The 21835-nt window shown below is 46.8% G+C and overlaps 1 protein-coding gene and 1 long non-coding RNA gene across 9 annotated transcripts; both read left to right on the top strand.

Annotated features, from left to right (window-relative positions):
- Nucleotides 1-510: 510 nt before the first annotated feature.
- LOC124023243 lies at nt 511-20332 on the top strand. 8 transcript variants are annotated; one of them, XM_046337774.1, is made up of 8 exons: nt 1118-1644; nt 5889-6051; nt 6389-6490; nt 6530-6547; nt 6587-6661; nt 6701-6889; nt 16341-16466; nt 20103-20332. In XM_046337774.1, the coding sequence occupies exons 1-8, from the start codon at nt 1616-1618 to the stop codon at nt 20235-20237; spliced, it is 837 nt and encodes a 278-aa protein (XP_046193730.1). In that variant the 5' UTR covers nt 1118-1615; the 3' UTR covers nt 20238-20332. The 8 variants fall into 8 exon arrangements, with proteins under 8 accessions (XP_046193729.1, XP_046193728.1, XP_046193735.1 ...); XM_046337773.1 differs by lacking the exon at nt 1118-1644 and adding an exon at nt 511-699 and having other exon boundaries at nt 6530-6661; XM_046337772.1 differs by lacking the exon at nt 1118-1644 and adding an exon at nt 511-699 and having other exon boundaries at nt 5884-6051; nt 6530-6661.
- On the top strand, nt 3486-4323 carry LOC124023237. Its single transcript, XR_006836681.1, has 3 exons — nt 3486-3562; nt 3826-3914; nt 4073-4323. It is a non-coding gene; the product is annotated as an uncharacterized LOC124023237 (long non-coding RNA).
- Nucleotides 20333-21835: the final 1503 nt, after the last annotated feature.

Here is a 21835-nt window from a genome sequence, read left to right as displayed (position 1 = left end):
TAAAAAATAAATAAATCATTTACAACACAAACATCCGTTCAGTACACGTTCAAAAGAATTAGAAAGATTTCTGAAACAAGAGCACTATTGAAACACAGTAAAATACCTTGTTCTCTTTCCAGCTAGGTGCTGAGGTTGATGTTGTTGATTGGATGCTTAAACAACCTCAAAAGTTATTTTTATTTTTTCTCTCGCTCCCGTTTCCCAGATGCCCTTTGCTGGTAAAAACAGGGGAGGCAAAAAAAACTCTAAATAAATAAAAGTCACACTAAACTGTCAAATATACAATGAGGCTTGAAAGCTTGTCAAATAAAAGTCCGTGATTCAAGGGGTTGGTTTACAAGTAGTGCAGAGTAAGGTAGGAGAATGTAGGTGTATGTTTGTATTTCCTCTATATCGATGTCGAGTTAATGTAAACCGTGATCGGCCACACACTCCAGCACAGTAGGAGGCGACATGCACCTCAAAGCAGTAGAAACAATAACACACTGTCCTCCCCATGATGTGAGGCTGGAGTAATGTAATCACTATCAAATTCATAGGCATAGCGGGTATTAATGTTGTCTTCTGTATTTCACCTAAATCCTTTCATTAGTTGTAGTTATTTTTCCCATATCCATAGTGTGAGTATCGACTGCTCTGTCATGTATTGCTCTAGCCTGGCTGCAGTACCTTCAAGTCAGCAGCGGGAGTTTCCAGGTATGTGTTCCCCGGTGGGGGAAATGTACATATGGTATAAACGTTTAGAACAAGTACAACTTCATGTACTTTTGATAGTGTATTCAAACATCGTGTTGCTAGCGAGCCTTTTTTGATGGAAATATTATTCAGCTGAAAGAGTTTATCTACCGAGTGGTGCAATGTTAGGCTCTCTAGCTACAGTACATACCAGCAGGCTGTCTGTAACGTAGCTGCCCTCCTGCAGGCGCTCACCACTTCCTTCACGTTAGGTGTGTGTTTTGTGCCACACCGAGAAGTTCACCATTCATTTTATTCACCGCGGCATTTTCTGAGCTTAACTGACCAAGGCGCACCTCCAAATGCCCAAAACCAGTGGCAGTTTCTTTCAACCAGTGGCATTATTGGCTTTTTAGGTGAGCATTGATACCGCTTTGTGATAAGTAATGTCCACTCCCAGCGCTCCTCTCCAGAGTATTGTTGGAGACGTAACGCAGCCGCGCTCCTCTCCAGAGTATTGTTGGAGACGTAACGCAGCCGCGCTCCTCTCCGGAGTATTGTTGGAGACGTAACGTAGCCGCGCTCCTCTCCAGAGTATTGTTGGAGACGTAACGTAGCCGCGCTCCTCTCCAGAGTATTGTTGGAGACGTAACGCAGCCGCGCTCCTCTCCAGAGTATTGTTGGAGACGTAACGTAGCCGCGCTCCTCTCCGGAGTATTGTTGGAGACGTAACGTAGCCGCGCTCCTCTCCAGAGTATTGTTGGAGACGTAACGCAGCCGCGCTCCTCTCCAGAGTATTGTTGGAGGCTCAAGATGGCTCCTGATAAAGTTGGGTAGCTGACATTCAGAGCATAAATAGACACGTTGATTAGTCCCTGTTTTACAAATGGTGGCCTACCACATGGATTGGCATTCATAAAATGGCATTGAGGCCGACATGGTAGGCTACACCCCAGGAAGCACGAGGTAATGTCTTTTTTTGGTCCTGTCCAGACCTCTATTTTTGTTGCTGGTGTTTTACAGGTGGTAGGCTTACAACAGATATGCATTTATAAAATGACATGTCAGGCAACACTGTAGGCTACACCTCAGTAAGCATGGACATACTCCAATGTCTTTTGGATGTTTTTTTTGGTGTAGTCTGGACCTGCCTTAAGTTCCACATCCACAGACATTGGTTTTTGCTCCAGTCTGGACAAAAATCTGAACCAATCATAGATGTCTGTTTGGTTCAGATTTGGCTCAGTCTGGATAATCCCTGATTTGGCACAAACAAATGTTGAAAATATGTCATTTATAGACTTACATTCAGAACTGAAAATGAACCTGATTTCAACATCCGGAAAAGACTCCTTTTCAATATCCTGTAAATGAAGTCTTCACCTTTTATTCAGAGCCTAAACTTCAACATCTGGAAAAGATGTATTTTCTGTCATGTCAATGTCATTTGGTTCCTGGGACTATTCTAGTTTTGCAGTGAGCACATTTTGTTGCCAGTTTAGTCCCTCCTAGGTCGGCAGACCGGCCCTGATTGAATTGCGTGTATTTCACCCACTACAGGTTATGGACACTGAACAACAATATACAGTGGGGCAAAAAGTATTTAGTCAGCCACCAATTGTGCAAGTTCTCCCACTTAGAAAGATGAGAAGCCTGTAATTTTCATCATATATACAGAGTCAATATGGAGGCTATATACAGGGGGTACCGGTACAGAGTCAATATGGAGGCTATATACAGGGTGTTACGGTACAGAGTCAATGTGGAGGCTATATACAGGGGGTACCGGTACAGAGACAATGTGGAGGCTATATACATGAGGTACAAGTACAGAGTCAATGTGGAGGCTATATACAGGGGGTACCAGTACAGAGTCAATGTGGAGGCTATATACAGGGGTACCGGTACAGAGTCAATGTGGAGGCTATATACAGGGGGTACCGGCACAGAGTCAATATGGAGGCTATATACAGGGGGTACCGGCACAGAGTCAATGTGGAGGCTATTTACAGGGTGTTACGGTACAGAGTCAATATGGAGGCTATATACAGGGGGTACTGGTACAGAGTCAATGTGGAGGCTATATACAGGGGGTACCGGTACAGAGTCAATATGGAGGCCAGAACCACCGTAGGGGTTAGCCAGAACCACCGTAGGGGTTAGCCAGAACCAAGCCAGAACCACCGTAGGGGTTAGCCAGAACCAAGCCAGAACCACGATAGGGGTTAGCCAGAACCACCGTAGGGGTTAGCCAGAACCAAGCCAGAACCACTGTAGGGGTTAGGCAGAACCAAGCCAGAACCACCATAGGGGTTAGCCAGAACCACCGTAGGGGTTAGCCAGAACCACCGTAGGGGTTAGCCAGGACCACCATAGGGTTTAGCCAGAACCACCATAGGGGTTAGCCAGAACCACCGTAGGGGTTAGCCAGAACCAAGCCAGAACCACGATAGGGGTTAGCCAGAACCACCGTAGGGGTTAGCCAGAACCAAGCCAGAACCACTGTAGGGGTTAGGCAGAACCAAGCCAGAACCACCATAGGGGTTAGCCAGAACCACCGTAGGGGTTAGCCAGAACCACCGTATGGGTTAGCCAGGACCACCATAGGGTTTAGCCAGAACCACCATAGGGGTTAGCCAGAACCACCGTAGGGGTTAGCCAGAACCAAGCCAGAACCACCGTAGGGGTTAGCCAGAACCACCGTAGGGGTTAGCCAGAACCACCGTAGGGGTTAGCCAGAACCACCGTAGAGGTTAGCCAGAACCAAGCCAGAACCACCGTAGGGGTTAGCCAGAACCAAGCCAGAACCACCGTAGGGGTTAGCCAGAACCACCGTAGGGGTTAGCCAGAACCACCGTAGAGGTTAGCCAGAACCACCGTAGGGGTTAGCCAGAACCTCCGTAGGGGTTAGCCAGAACCAAGCAAGAACCACCGTAGGGGTTAGCCAGAACCAAGCCAGAACCACCGTAGGGGTTAGCCAGAACCACCGTAGGGGTTAGCCAGAACCACAGTAGAGGTTAGCCAGAACCACCGTAGAATGTATGCACACATGACTGTAAGTCGCTTTGGATAAAAGCGTCTGCTAAATGGCATATATTATTATTATATTATTAGGTTAGCCAGAACCAAGCCAGAACCACCGTAGAGGTTAGCCAGAACCACCGTAGGGGATTAGCCAGAACCAAGCAAGAACCACCGTAGGGGTTAGCCAGAACCAAGCCAGAACCACCGTAGGGGTTAGCCAGAACCAAGCCAGAACCACCGTAGGGGTTAGCCAGAACCAAGCCAGAACCACCATAGGGGTTAGCCAGAACCACCATAGGGGTTAGCCAGAACCACCGCAGAGGTTAGCCAGAGCCACCATAGGGGTTAGCCAGAGCCACCGTAGCCAGAGGTTAGCCAGAACCACCGTAGGGGTTAGCCAGAACCACAGTAGGGGTTAGCCAGAACCACAGTAGAGGTTAGCCAGAACCAAGCCAAAACCACCATAGGGGTTAGCCAGAACAACCGTAGGGGTTAGCCAGAACCAAGCCAGAACCACCGTAGGGGTTAGCCAGAACCAAGCCAGAACCACCGTAGAGGTTAGCCAGAACCACCGTAGGGGTTAGCCAGAACCAAGCCAGAACCACCGTAGGGGTTAGCCAGAACCACCGTAGGGGTTAGCCAGAACCAAGCCAGAACCACCGTAGGGGTTAGCCAGAACCACAGTAGAGGTTAGCCAGAACCACCGTAGAGGTTAGCCAGAATCAAGCCAGAACCACCGTAGAGGTTAGCCAGAACCACCGTAGGGGTTAGCCAGAACCAAGCCAGAACCACCGTAGGGGTTAGCCAGAACCACCGTAGGGGTTAGCCAGAACCAAGCCAGAACCACCGTAGGGGTTAGCCAGAACCAAGCCAGAACCACCGTAGGGGTTAGCCAGAACCACCATAGGGGTTAGCCAGAACCACAGTAGAGGTTAGCCAGAACCACCGTAGAGGTTAGCCAAAACCAAGCCAGAACCACTGTAGGGGTTAGCCAGAACCAAGCCAGAACCACCGTAAGGGTTAGCCAGAACAAATCCAGAACCACCGTAGGGGTTAGCCAGAACCACCGTAGGGGTTAGCCAGAACCACCAGAGCGTCTGCTAAATGACTTAAATGTAAATGTAAATGTAGGGGTTAGCCAGAACCACAGTAGAGGTTAGCCAGAACCAAGCCAGAACCACCATAGGGGTTAGCCAGAACCACCGTAGGGGTTAGCCAGAACCAAGCCAGAACCACCGTAGGGGTTAGCCAGAACCACCGTAGAGGTTAGCCAGAACCACCGTATGGGTTAGCCAGAACCAAGCCAGAACCACCGTAGGGGTTAGCCAGAACCAAGCCAGAACCACCGTAGAGGTTAGCCAGAACCACCGTAGGGGTTAGCCAGAACCACCGTAGGGGTTAGCCAGAACCACCGTAGAGGTTAGCCAGAACCACCGTATGGGTTAGCCAGAACCAAGCCAGAACCACCGTAGGGGTTAGCCAGAACCAAGCCAGAACCACCGTAGAGGTTAGCCAGAACCAAGCCAGAACCACCGTAGAGGTTAGCCAGAACCACCGTAGGGGTTAGCCAGAACCACCGTAGGGGTTAGCCAGAACCACCGTAGGGGTTAGCCAGAACCACTTGAATGTACACTGTCTGTGTTTTGATTCTGAGGGAGGTGTGCACTGTCCAGCATTGAGAAGCTCACGTTCAATGTATTTATTTAATGGATATGATATAAACATCTACCACTCTAACCCTCACACAACCCTCACAACCTTAACAACCCTAACAACCCTCACACAACCCTCACAACCCTAACAACCCTAACAACCCTCACAACCCTCACACAACCCTCACAACCCTCAAAACCCTCACAACTCTAACAACTCTAACAACCCTCACACAACCCTCACAACTCTAACAACCCTCACACAACCCTCACACAACTCTCACGTAACCCTAACAACCCTCACACAACGCTAACACAACCCTCACACAACGCTAACACAACCCTCACACAATGCTAACACAACCCTCACACAACGCTAACACAACCCTCACACAACGCTAACACAACCCTCACACAACGCTAACACAATCCTCACACAACGCTAACACAATCCTCACACAACCCTCACACAATTCTAACGCAACCCTCACACAACCCTCACACAACCCTCACACAACCCCTAACTCAGTACAGATCAGAGATGCCGTCTAACGTGGAGATCAAGGCGAGGGTGAGCAATGCGATACGATTGGCGGAGAAAGCCAGACAGCTAAGCCAATCAGAGGGAACAGTAATCCGCCAGCAGGACACGTTCTTCAACTGCAGCACCGGACGGCTTAAACTACGTAACCTGATGGTACACACCACACCACACCACACCACACCACCACACACCACACACCACACCACACACACACACACCACACCACACCACAACACACCACACCACACCACACCACACCACACCACACCACACCACACCACACCACACCACACACACACACACACACACACACACACACACACACACACACACACACACACACACACACACACACACCACACCACACACACCACACCCACACATTAACACCCCCCCACACACACACACACACACACACACATTAACACCCACACACACACACACGTAAACACACCCCATGCTTTGGCCTGAAGTTGTATTTGTCCAGCAGGATGGGAGTGGTCAGCTGATCTTCTATGAGAGACCAGATTGTGACGGGCCCAAGGTGTCCAGCTACTCTCTCTCTACTACACAGGACCCAGAGGGGCTCAGAGTGAGTAGCTACTACACCACTACTCTCTCTACTACACAGGACCCAGAGGGGCTCAGAGTGAGTAGCTACTACACCACTCCTGTCTCTACTACACAGGACCCAGAGGGGCTCAGAGTGAGTAGCTACTACACCACTCCTGTCTCTACTACACAGGACCCAGAGGGGCTCAGAGTGAGTAGCTACTACACCACTACTGTCTCTACTACACAGGACCCAGAGGGGCTCAGAGTGAGTAGCTACTACACCACTACTGTACCTACAACACAGGACCCAGAGGGGCTCAGAGTGAGTAGCTACTACACCACTACTGTACCTACTACACAGGACTCAGAGGGGCTCAGAGTGAGTAGCTACTACACCACTACTCTCTCTACTACACAGGACCCAGAGGGGCTCAGAGTGAGTAGCTACTACACCACTCCTGTCTCTACTACACAGGACCCAGAGGGGCTCAGAGTGAGTAGCTACTACACCACTCCTGTCTCTACTACACAGGACCCAGAGGGGCTCACAGTGAGTAGCTACTACACAGGACCCAGAGGGGCTCAGAGTGAGTAGCTACTACACCACTACTGTCTCTACTACACAGGACCCAGAGGGGCTCAGAGTGAGTAGCTACTACACCACTACTGTACCTACTACACAGGACCCAGAGGGGCTCAGAGTGAGTAGCTACTACACCACTACTGTACCTACTACACAGGACCCAGAGGGGCTCAAAGTGAGTAGCTACTACACCACTACTGTACCTACTACACAGGACCCAGAGGGGCTCAGAGTGAGTAGCTACTACACCACTCCTGTCTCTACTACACAGGACCCAGAGGGGCTCAGAGTGAGTAGCTACTACACCACTACTGTACCTACTACACAGGACCCAGAGGGGCTCAGAGTGAGTAGCTACTACACCACTCCTGTCTCTACTACACAGGACCCAGAGGGGCTCAGAGTGAGTAGCTACTACACCACTCCTGTACCTACTCCAACACTACTGTCTCTACTACAACACTACTGTACCTACTACAACACTACTGTACCTACTACACAGTGAGTAGCTACTCCAACACTACTGTCCCTACTACACAGTGAGTAGCTATTCCAACACTACTGTACCTACTACACAGTGAGTAGCTACTACACCACACCTGTACCTACTCCAACACTACTGTCCCTACGACACAGTGAGTAGCTACTCCAACACTACTGTACTTACTACACAGTGAGTAGCTACTCCAACACTACTGTACCTACTACAACACTACTGTACCTACTCCAACACTACTGTACCTACTACACAGTGAGTACCTACTCCAACACTACTGTACCTACTCCAACACTACTGTACCTACTCCAACACTACTGTACCTACTACACAGTGAGTAGCTACTCCAACACTACTGTCCCAACTACACCACTACTGTACCTACTACAACACTACTGTCCCTACTACACAGTGAGTAGCTACTCCAACACTACTGTCCCTACTACACCACTACTGTCCCTACTACAACACTACTGTACCTACTACACAGTGAGTAGCTACTCCAACACTACTGTCCCTACTACAACACTACTGTACCTACTACAACACTACTGTCCCTACTACACCACTACTGTCCCTACTACAACACTACTGTACCTACTACACAGTGAGTACCTACTCCAACACTACTGTACCTACTACATAGTGAGTACCTACTACAACACTACTGTCCCTACTACAACACTACTGTCTACTACAACACTACTGTCCCTACTACACAGTGAGTACCTACTACAACACTACTGTACCTACTACACAGTGAGTACCTACTACAACACTACTGTACCTACTACACCACTACTGTCCCTACTACAACACTACTGTAGCTACTACAACACTACTGTACCTACTACACAGTGAGTAGCTATTCCAACACTACTGTACCTACTCCAAAACTACTGTACCTACTACACCACTACTGTACCTACTACAACACTACTGTCCCTACTACACAGTGAGTAGCTACTCCAACACTACTGTCCCTACTACACAGTGAGTACCTACTCCAACACTATTGTCCCTACTACACAGTGAGTAGCTACTCCAACACGACTGTCCCTACTACACAGTGAGTAGCTACTCCAACACTACTGTCCCTACTACACAGTGAGTACCTACTCCAACACTACTGTACCTACTACAACACTACTGTCCCTACTACACAGTGAGTAGCTACTCCAACACTTCTGTCCCTACTACACAGTGAGTACCTACTCCAACACTACTGTACCTACTACAACACTATTGTCCCTACTACACAGTGAGTAGCTACTACAACACTACTGTAAATACTACAACATTACTTTCCCTACTACACAGTGAGTAGCTACTCCAACACTACTGTACCTACTACAACACTACTGTCCCTACTACACAGTGAGTACCTACTCCAACACTACTGTACCTACTACAACACTACTGTCCCTACTACACAGTGAGTAGCTACTCCAACACTACTGTACCTACTACACCACTACTGTACCTACTACAACACTACTGTACCTACTACAACACTACTGTACCTACTACAACACTACTGTACCTACTACACAGTGAGTAGCTACTCCAACACTACTGTACCTACTACAACACTACTGTACCTACTACACAGTGAGTAGCTATTACAACACTACTGTACCTACTACAACAGTACTGTACCGACTACACAGTGAGTAGCTACTACAACACTACTGTACCTACTCCAACACTACTGTCTCTACTACAACACTACTGTACCTACTACACAGTGAGTACCTACTCCAACACTACTGTACCTACTACAACAATACTGTACCTACTACAACAGTACTAGCTACTCCAACACTACTGTACCTACTACACCACTACTGTACCTACTACACCACTACTGTACCTACTACACCACTACTGTACCTACTACACCACTACTGTACCTACTCCAACACTACTGTACCTACTACACCACTACTGTACCTACTACACAGTGAGTACCTACTCCAACACTACTGTACCTACTACAACACTACTGTCCCTACTACACAGTGAGTGCCTACTCCAACACTACTGTACCTACTATACCACTACTGTACCTACTACACCACTACTGTACCTACTACACCACTACAGTACCTACTCCAACACTACTGTACCTACTACAACACTACTGTACCTACTACACAGTGAGTACCTACTCCAACACTATTGTCCCTACTACACAGTGAGTAGCTACTCCAACACGACTGTCCCTACTACACAGTGAGTAGCTACTCCAACACTACTGTCCCTACTACACAGTGAGTACCTACTCCAACACTACTGTACCTACTACAACACTACTGTCCCTACTACACAGTGAGTAGCTACTCCAACACTTCTGTCCCTACTACACAGTGAGTACCTACTCCAACACTACTGTACCTACTACAACACTATTGTCCCTACTACACAGTGAGTAGCTACTACAACACTACTGTAAATACTACAACATTACTTTCCCTACTACACAGTGAGTAGCTACTCCAACACTACTGTACCTACTACAACACTACTGTCCCTACTACACAGTGAGTACCTACTCCAACACTACTGTACCTACTACAACACTACTGTCCCTACTACACAGTGAGTAGCTACTCCAACACTACTGTACCTACTACACCACTACTGTACCTACTACAACACTACCTACTACAACACCTACCTACAACACTACTGTACCTACTACAACACTACTGTACCTACTACACAGTGAGTAGCTACTCCAACACTACTGTACCTACTACAACACTACTGTACCTACTACACAGTGAGTAGCTATTACAACACTACTGTACCTACTACAACAGTACTGTACCGACTACACAGTGAGTAGCTACTACAACACTACTGTACCTACTCCAACACTACTGTCTCTACTACAACACTACTGTACCTACTACACAGTGAGTACCTACTCCAACACTACTGTACCTACTACAACAATACTGTACCTACTACTCAGTGAGTAGCTACTCCAACACTACTGTACCTACTACACCACTACTGTACCTACTACACCACTACTGTACCTACTACACCACTACTGTACCTACTACACCACTACTGTACCTACTCCAACACTACTGTACCTACTACACCACTACTGTACCTACTACACAGTGAGTACCTACTCCAACACTACTGTACCTACTACAACACTACTGTCCCTACTACACAGTGAGTGCCTACTCCAACACTACTGTACCTACTATACCACTACTGTACCTACTACACCACTACTGTACCTACTACACCACTACAGTACCTACTCCAACACTACTGTACCTACTACAACACTACTGTACCTACTACACAGTGAGTACCTACTCCAACACTACTGTACCTACTACAACACTACTGTCCCTACTACACAGTGAGTACCTACTTCAACACTACTGTACCTACTACAACACCACTGTCCCTACTACACAGTGAGTAGCTACTACAACACTACTGTACCTACTACACAGTGAGTACCTACTACAACACTACTGTACAAACTACAACACTCCTGTACCTACTACACAGTGAGTACCTACTACAACACTACTGTACCTACTACAACACTACTGTACCTACTACAACACTACTGTACCTACTACACAGTTAGTAGCTACTCCAACACTACTGTACCTACTACAACACTACTGTACCTACTCCAACACTACTGTACCTACTACACAGTGAGTAGCTATTACAACACTACTGTACCTACTACAACAGTACTGTACCGACTACACAGTGAGTAGCTACTACAACACTACTGTACCTACTCCAACACTACTGTCTCTACTACAACACTACTGTACCTACTACACAGTGAGTACCTACTCCAACACTACTGTACCTACTACAACACTACTGTACCTACTACACAGTGAGTAGCTACTCCAACACTACTGTACCTACTACACCACTACTGTACCTACTACACCACTACTGTACCTACTACAACACTACTGTACCTACTACACCACTACTGTACCTACTCCAACACTACTGTACCTACTACACCACTACTGTACCTACTACACAGTGAGTACCTACTCCAACACTACTGTACCTACTACAACACTACTGTCCCTACTACACAATGAGTACCTACTCCAACACTACTGTACCTACTACAACACCACTGTCCCTACTACACAGTGAGTAGCTACTCCAACACTACTGTACCTACTCCAACACTACTGTACAAACTACAACACTACTGTACCTACTACACAGTGAGTAGCTACTCCAACACTACTGTACCTACTACAACACCTACCCCAACACTACTGTACCTACTACACAGTGAGTCCAACACTACTGTACCTACCCCAACACTACTGTACCTACTACACAGTGAGTAGCTACTCCAACACTACTGTACCTACTACACAGTGAGTACCTACTCCAACACTACTGTACCTACTACACAGTGAGTACCTACTACAACACTACTGTCCTTACTACAACCCCAACTGTCCCTACTACACCACTACTGTCCCTACTACAACACTACTGTCCCTACTACACAGTGAGTACCAACTACACCACTACTGTCCTTACTACAACCCCAACTGTCCCTACTACACCACTACTGTCCCTACTACAACACTACTGTTCCTACTACACAGTGAGTACCTACTACATCACTACTGTACCTACTCCAACACTACTGTACCTACTACATCACTACTGTCCCTACTACACAGTGAGTACCTACTACATCACTACTGTACCTACTCCAACACTACTGTCCCTACTACAACACTACTGTACCTAATACACAGTGAGTAGCTACTCCAACACTACTGTCCCTACTACAACACTACTGTCCCTACTACACAGTGAGTACCTACTACATCACTACTGTCCCTACTCCAACACTACTGTACCTAACCCAACACTACTGTACCTACTACACAGTGAGTACCTACTCCAACACTACTGTACCTACTACACAGTGAGTACCTACTACAACACTCCTGTACCTACTACAACACTACTGTACCTACCCCAACACTACTGTACCTACTACACAGTGAGTAGCTACTCCAACACTACTGTCCCTACTACAACACTACTGTCCCTACTACACAGTGAGTAGCTACTACAACACTACTGTCCCTACTACAACACTACTGTACCTACTACACAGTGAGTAGCTACTCCAACACTACTGTACCTACTCCAACACTACTGTCCCTACTACAACACTACTGTCCCTACTACAACACTACTGTCCCTACTACAACACTACTGTCCCTACTACAACACTACTGTACCTACTACACCACTACTGTACCTACTACACAGTGAGTAGCTACTACAACACTACTGTACCTACTCCAACACTACTGTACCTACTACAACACTACTGTACCTACTACACAGTGAGTAGCTACTACAACACTACTGTACCTACTCCAACACTACTGTACCTACTCCAACACTACTGTACCTACTCCAACACTACTGTACCTACTACAACACTACTGTACCTACTACAACACTACTGTACCTACTACACAGTGAGTAGCTACTACAACACTACTGTACCTACTACAACACTACTGTACCTACTACACAGTGAGTAGCTACTCCAACACTACTGTACCTACTCCAACACTACTGTACCTACTACACAGTGAGTACCTACTCCAACACTACTGTACCTACTACACAGTGAGTAGCTACTCCAACACTACTGTACCTACTACACAGTGAGTACCTACTCCAACACTACTGTACCCACTACACAGTGAGTACCTACTACAACACTACTGTACCTACTACACAGTGAGTAGCTACTCCAACACTACTGTACCTACTACACAGTGAGTACCTACTCCAACACTACTGTACCTACTACACAGTGAGTACCTACTACAACACTACTGTCCTTACTACAACCCCAACTGTCCCTACTACACCACTACTGTCCCTACTACAACACTACTGTCCCTACTACACAGTGAGTACCAACTACACCACTACTGTCCTTACTACAACCCCAACTGTCCCTACTACACCACTACTGTCCCTACTACAACACTACTGTCCCTACTACACAGTGAGTACCTACTACATCACTACTGTACCTACTCCAACACTACTGTACCTACTACATCACTACTGTCCCTAATACACAGTGAGAGCTACTCCAACACTACTGTCCCTACTACAACACTACTGTCCCTACTACACAGTGAGTACCTACTACATCACTACTGTCCCTACTCCAACACTACTGTACCTAACCCAACACTACTGTACCTACTACACAGTGAGTACCTACTCCAACACTACTGTACCTACTACACAGTGAGTACCTACTACAACACTCCTGTACCTACTACAACACTACTGTACCTACCCCAACACTACTGTACCTACTACACAGTGAGTAGCTACTCCAACACTACTGTCCCTACTACAACACTACTGTCCCTACTACACAGTGAGTAGCTACTACAACACTACTGTCCCTACTACAACACTACTGTACCTACTACACAGTGAGTAGCTACTCCAACACTACTGTACCTACTCCAACACTACTGTACCTACTACAACACTACTGTCCCTACTACAACACTACTGTCCCTACTACAACACTACTGTACCTACTACACCACTACTGTACCTACTACACAGTGAGTAGCTACTACAACACTACTGTACCTACTCCAACACTACTGTACCTACTACAACACTACTGTACCTACTACACAGTGAGTAGCTACTACAACACTACTGTACCTACTCCAACACTACTGTACCTACTACAACACTACTGTACCTACTCCAACACTACTGTACCTACTACAACACTACTGTACCTACTACAACACTACTGTACCTACTACACAGTGAGTAGCTACTACAACACTACTGTACCTACTACAACACTACTGTACCTACTACACAGTGAGTAGCTACTCCAACACTACTGTACCTACTCCAACACTACTGTACCTACTACACAGTGAGTACCTACTCCAACACTACTGTACCTACTACACAGTGAGTACCTACTACAACACTCCTGTACCTACTACAACACTACTGTACCTACTCCAACACTACTGTACCTACTACACAGTGAGTACCTACTCCAACACTACTGTACCTACTACACAGTGAGTAGCTACTACAACACTACTATACCTACTCCAACACTACTGTACCTACTACAACACTACTGTACCTACTACACAGTGAGTAGCTACTACAACACTACTGTACCTACTACAACAGTACTGTACCTACTACAACACTACTGTACCTACTACACAGTGAGTAGCTACTACAACACTACTGTACCTACTACAACACTACTGTACCTACTACAACACTACTGTACCTACTACACAGCGAGTAGCTACTACATCACTACTGTCCCTACTACAACACTACTGTACCTACTACACAGTGAGTAGCTACTCCAACACTACTGTACCTACTCCAACACTACTGTCCCTACTACACAGTGAGTAGCTACTACAACACTACTGTACCTACTACAACACTACTGTCCCTACTCCAACACTACTGTACCTACTACACAGTGAGTACCTACTCTAACACTACTGTACCTACTACACAGTGAGTAGCTACTCCAACACTACTGTACCTACTCCGACACTACTGTACCTACTCCAACACTACCTACTACACAGTGAGTAGCTACTACAACACTACCGTACCTACTACACAGTGAGTAGCTACTCCAACACTACTGTCCCTACTACACAGTGAGTAGCTACTACAACACTACTGTACCTACTACAACACTACTGTCCCTACTCCAACACTACTGTACCTACTACACAGTGAGTACCTACTCCAACACTACTGTACCTACTACACAGTGAGTAGCTACTCCAACACTACTGTACCTACTCCAACACTACTGTACCTACTACAACACTACTGTACCTACTACAACACTACTGTCCCTACTACACAGTGAGTACCTACTCCAACACTACTGTACCTACTCCAACACTACTGTACCTACTACACAGTGAGTAGCTACTACAACACTACTGTACCTACTACAACACTACTGTCCCTACTACACAGTGAGTACCTACTCCAACACTACTGTACCTACGACACAGTGAGTACCTACTCCAACACTACTGTACCTACTACACAGTGAGTACCTACTCCAACACTACTGTACCTACTACACAGTGAGTACCTACTCCAACACTACTGTACCTACTCCAACACTACTGTACCTACTACAACACTACTGTACCTACTACAACACTACACTGTCCCTACTCCAACACAGTGAGTACCTACTCCAACACTACTGTACCTACTCCAACACTACTGTACCTACTACACAGTGAGTAGCTACTACAACACTACTGTACCTACTACAACACTACTGTCCCTACTACACAGTGAGCACCTACTCCAACACTACTGTACCTACGACACAGTGAGTACCTACTCCAACACTACTGTACCTACTACACAGTGAGTACCTACTCCAACACTACTGTACCTACTACACAGTGAGTACCTACTCCAACACTACTGTACCTACTACACAGTGAGTACCTACCACACCACTACTCTCTTTACCACACAAGACCCTGAGGGAATAATTCGTGACTAGTTTAGAGTGAGCTCGAGGTGAGGTGGTGTATATTAATGTGTGTGTGTGTGTGTGTGTGTGTGTGTGTGTGTGTGTGTGTGTGTGTGTGTGTGTGTGTGTGTGTGTGTGTGTGTGTGTGTGTGTGTGTGTGTGTGTGTGTGTGTGTGTGTGTGTGTGTGTAGACTGTGCTGGCTGATTCTCTAGGGGTTAAGGGTGAGGTGAGGAAGGAGAGGAGGCTGTTCCTTGTTGGTCAGACGAGGGTTCACTTGGACTCAGTGGAGGGCCTGGGACACTACATGGAGCTAGAGGTAGGTTCACCTGGCTGGGACACTACATAGATCTAGAGATAGGTTCACCTGGCTGGGACACTAGACACTACATAGAGCTAGAGGTAGGTTCACCTGGCTGGGACACTAGACACTACATAGAGCTAGAGGTAGGTTCACCTGGCTGGGACACTACATAGATCTAGAGGTATGTTCACCTGGCTGGGACACTAGACACTACATAGATCTAGAGGTAGGTTCACCTGGCTGGGACACTAGACACTACATAGAGCTAGAGGTAGGTTCACCTGGCTGGGACACTACATAGATCTAGAGGTAGGTTCACCTGGCTGGGACACTACATAGATCTAGAGGTAGGTTCACCTGGCTGGGACACTACATAGATCTAGAGGTAGGTTCACCTGGCTGGGACACTACATAGATCTAGAGGTATGTTCACCTGGATGGGACACTAGACACTACATAGATCTAGAGGTAGGTTCACCTGGATGGGACACTACATAGATCTAGAGGTATGTTCACCTGGCTGGGACACTACATAGATCTAGAGGTATGTTCACCTGGCTGGGACACTAGACACTACATAGATCTAGAGGTAGGTTCACCTGGATGGGACACTACATAGATCTAGAGGTAGGTTCACCTGACTGGGACACTAGACACTACATAGATCTAGAGGTAGGTTCACCTGACTGGGACACTAGACACTACATAGATCTAGAGGTAGGTTCACCTGGCTGGGACACTACATAGATCTAGAGGTAGGTTCACCTGGCTGGGACACTACATAGATCTAGATGTAGGTTCACCTGGCTGGGACACTACATAGATCTAGAGGTAGGTTCACCTGGCTGGGACACTAGACACTACATAGAGCTAGAGGTAGGTTCACCTGGCTGGGACACTAGACACGACATAGATCTAGAGGTAGGTTCTCCTGGCTGGGACACTAGACACTACATAGATCTAGAGGTAGGTTCACCTGACTGGGACACTAGACACTACATAGATCTAGAGGTAGGTTCACCTGGCTGGGACACTACATAGATCTAGAGGTAGGTTCACCTGGCTGGGACACTACATAGATCTAGAGGTAGGTTCACCTGGCTGGGACACTACATAGATCTAGAGGTAGGTTCACCTGACTGGGACACTAGACACTACATAGGACCAGAGGTAGGTTCACCTGGCTGGGACACTACATAGATCTAGAGGTATGTTCACCTGGCTGGGACACTAGACACTACATAGATCTAGAGGTAGGTTCACCTGACTGGGACACTAGACACTACATAGATCTAGAGGTAGGTTCACCTGACTGGGACACTAGACACTACATAGGACCAGAGGTAGGTTCACCTGGCTGGGACACTACATAGATCTAGAGGTAGGTTCACCTGGCTGGGACACTACATAGATCTAGAGGTAGGTTCACCTGGCTGGGACACTACATAGATCTAGAGGTAGGTTCACCTGGCTGGGACACTACATAGATCTAGAGGTATGTTCACCTGGATGGGACACTAGACACTACATAGATCTAGAGGTAGGTTCACCTGGCTGGGACACACATAGATCTAGAGGTATGTTCACCTGGCTGGGACACTACATAGATCTAGAGGTATGTTCACCTGGCTGGGACACTAGACACTACATAGATCTAGAGGTAGGTTCACCTTCACCTAGGTTCACCTGACTGGGACACTAGACACTACATAGATCTAGAGGTAGGTTCACCTGACTGGGACACTAGACACTACATAGATCTAGAGGTAGGTTCACCTGGCTGGGACACTACATAGATCTAGAGGTAGGTTCACCTGGCTGGGACACTACATAGATCTAGAGGTAGGTTCACCTGGCTGGGACACTACATAGATCTAGAGGTAGGTTCACCTGGCTGGGACACTAGACACTACATAGAGCTAGAGGTAGGTTCACCTGGCTGGGACACTACATAGATCTAGAGGTAGGTTCACCTGGCTGGGACACTAGACACTACATAGATCTAGAGGTAGGTTCACCTGACTGGGACACTAGACACTACATAGATCTAGAGGTAGGTTCACCTGGCTGGGACATAGATCTAGAGGTAGGTTCACCTGGCTGGGACACTACATAGATCTAGAGGTAGGTTCACCTGGCTGGGACACTACATAGATCTAGAGGTAGGTTCACCTGGCTGGGACACTAGACACTACATAGATCTAGAGGTAGGTTCACCTGGCTGGGACACTACATAGATCTAGAGGTATGTTCACCTGGCTGGGACACTAGACACTACATAGATCTAGAGGTAGGTTCACCTGACTGGGACACTAGACACTACATAGATCTAGAGGTAGGTTCACCTGACTGGGACACTAGACACTACATAGGACCAGAGGTAGGTTCACCTGGCTGGGACACTACATAGATCTAGAGGTATGTTCACCTGGCTGGGACACTACATAGATCTAGAGGTAGGTTCACCTGGCTGGGACACTACATAGATCTAGAGGTAGGTTCACCTGGCTGGGACACTACATAGATCTAGAGGTAGGTTCACCTGGCTGGGACACTAGACACTACACAGATCTAGAGGTAGGTTCACCTGGCTGGGACACTAGACACTACATAGATCTAGAGGTAGGTTCACCTGGCTGGGACACTAGACACTACACAGATCTAGAGGTAGGTTCACCTGGCTGGGACACTAGACACTACATAGATCTAGAGGTAGGTTCACCTGGCTGGGACACTAGACACTACATAGATCTAGAGGTAGGTTCACCTGGCTGGGACACTAGACACTACATAGATCTAGAGGTAGGTTCACCTGGCTGGGACACTACATAGATCTAGAGGTAGGTTCACCTGGCTGGGACACTAGACACTACATAGATCTAGAGGTAGGTTCACCTGGCTGGGACACTAGACACTACACAGATCTAGAGGTAGGTTCACCTGGCTGGGACACTAGACACTACATAGATCTAGAGGTAGGTTCACCTGGCTGGGACACTAGACACTACATAGATCTAGAGGTATGTTCACCTGGCTGGGACACTAGACACTACATAGATCTAGAGGTATGTTCACCTGGCTGGGACACTAGACACTACATAGATCTAGAGGTAGGTTCACCTGGCTGGGACACTAGACACTACATAGATCTAGAGGTATGTTCACCTGGCTGGGACACTACATAGGACTAGAGGTAGGTTCACCTGACTGGGACACTAGACACTACATAGATCTAGAGGTAGGTTCACCTGACTGGGACACTAGACACTACATAGATCTAGATGTAGGTTCACCTGGCTGGGACACTAGACACTACATAGATCTAGAGGTATGTTCACCCGGCTGGGACACTAGACACTACATAGATCTAGAGGTAGGTTCACCTGACTGGGACACTAGACACTACATAGATCTAGAGGTAGGTTCACCTGACTGGGACACTACATAGATCTAGAGGTAGGTTCACCTGGATGGGACACTAGACACTACATAGATCTAGAGGTAGGTTCACCTGGCTGGGACACTACATAGATCTAGAGGTAGGTTCACTTGGCTGGGACACTAGACACTACATAGATCTTGAGGTTGGGGTGTGTCTGTGTTTCTAGATCTTGTTTAAAAAGCTGTTTTTATGAAACTGTGTGTGTGTAGGTGGTGTTGAGGGAGGACCAAAGGCCTGAGGAGGGGGAGGCGATTGCTCGCAGCCTGATGAAGGAGCTCGGTGTCGGGGATGACAGCCTGGTGACTGGTGCCTACGTGGACCTCTTGCTGGAAGGCCAGGGATAGCAACACACAGTATATGAACCCTACCATGCAGGACTACAACATTCCCATCATGTGAAAGCAACTGGAAAACGCTTTTGGTAATAAAAAATAAAATAGCAAATGTTTGTGTGATGTTTAATATGGTCTAAGGGCCTGAGTTTTTTTTTTCTTTTTTTTCACCTTTATTTAACCAGGTAGGCTAGTTGAGAACAAGTTCTCATTTGCAACTGCGACCTGGCCAAGATAAAGCATAGCAGTGTGAACAGACAACACAGAGTTACACATGGAGTAAACAATTAACAAGTCAATAACACAGTAGAAAAAAAATGGGCAGTCTATATACAATGTGTGCAAAAGGCATGAGGAGGTAGGCAAATAATACAATTTTGCAGATTAACACTGGAGTGATAAATGATCAGATGGTCATGTACAGGTAGAGATATTGGTGTGCAAAAGAGCAGAAAAGTAAATAAATTAAAAACAGTATGGGAATGAGGTAGGTGAAAATGGGTGGGCTATTTACCTATAGACTATGTACAGCTGCAGCGATCGGTTAGCTGCTCGGATAGCTGATGTTTGAAGTTGGTGAGGGAGATAAAAGTCTCCAACTTCAGCAAGTTCCTGCTAAGATAAGAGGGAGCTGGGTTTCTACTAAGATAACGTAGGGAGCTGGGTTTTTACTAAGATAACATATGGACCTGGGTTTCTACTAAGATAACAAATCAAATTTATTTATATAGCCCTTCGTACATCAGCTGATATCTCAAAGTGCTGTACAGAAACCCAGCCTAAAACCCCAAACAGCAAACAATGCAGGTGTAAAAGCACGGGTTTCTACGTAGGGAGCTGGGTTTTTACTAAGATAACATATGGATCTGGGTTTCTACTAAGATAACGTAGGGAGCTGGGTTTCTGCTAAGATAACGTAGGGAGTTGGGTTTACTAAGATAACGTAGGGAGCTGGGTTTCTGCTAAGATAACGTAGGGAGCTGGGTTTACTAAGAAAACGTAGGGAGCTGGGATTACCAAGATAATGTAGGGAGCTGGGTTTCTGCTAAGATAACGTAGGGAGTTGGGTTTACTAAGATAACGTAGGGAGCTGGGTTTCTGCTAAGATAACGTAGAGAGTTGGGTTTACTAAGATAACATTTGGAGCTGGGTTTCTACTAAGATAACATATGGAGCTGGGTTTCTACTAAGATAACGTAGGGAGCTGGGTTTACTTAGATAACGTAGGGAGCTGGGTTTACTAAGATAACATAGGGAGCTAGGTTTACTAAGATAATGTAGGGAGCTGGGTTTACTAAGATAACTTAGGGAGCTGGGTTTACTAAGATAATAGAGGGAGCTGGGTTTCTGCTAAGATAATGTAGGGAGCTGGGTTTCTACTGTGATGAAGTAGGGAGCTGGCTTTCTTAGATAATGTAGGAAGCTAGGTTTCTGCTAAGATAACATAGGGAGCTGTGTTCCTAAAATAACGTAGGGAGCTGAGTTTCTACTAAGATAACTTACGGAGCTGAGTTTCTACTAAGATAACGTAGGGAGCTGGGTTTACTAAGATAACGTAGGGAGCTGGGTTTACTAAGATAACGTAGGGAGCTGGGTTTTCTAAGATAACG

This window comes from Oncorhynchus gorbuscha, unplaced genomic scaffold, assembly GCF_021184085.1.
Source record: "Oncorhynchus gorbuscha isolate QuinsamMale2020 ecotype Even-year unplaced genomic scaffold, OgorEven_v1.0 Un_scaffold_1562, whole genome shotgun sequence".
Taxonomy (NCBI): domain Eukaryota; kingdom Metazoa; phylum Chordata; class Actinopteri; order Salmoniformes; family Salmonidae; genus Oncorhynchus; species Oncorhynchus gorbuscha.
The sequence above is the reverse complement of the archived record's forward strand: the minus strand, read 5'-3'. Positions and strand labels throughout refer to the sequence as shown.

What these genes read in the sequence shown, in the direction of transcription:
- LOC124023243 (XM_046337778.1), top strand. Translation starts at nt 1,616, where the DNA reads ATGGTAGGCTACACCCCAGGAAGCACGAG. An exon ending in AGGACCCAGAGGGGCTCAGA is followed by an intron (nt 6,662 to 6,700) that starts GTGAGTAGCTAC and finishes TCTACTACACAG; the next exon opens with GACCCAGAGGGGCTCAGAGT. An exon ending in GACACTACATGGAGCTAGAG is followed by an intron (nt 16,467 to 20,102) that starts GTAGGTTCACCT and finishes GTGTGTGTGTAG; the next exon opens with GTGGTGTTGAGGGAGGACCA.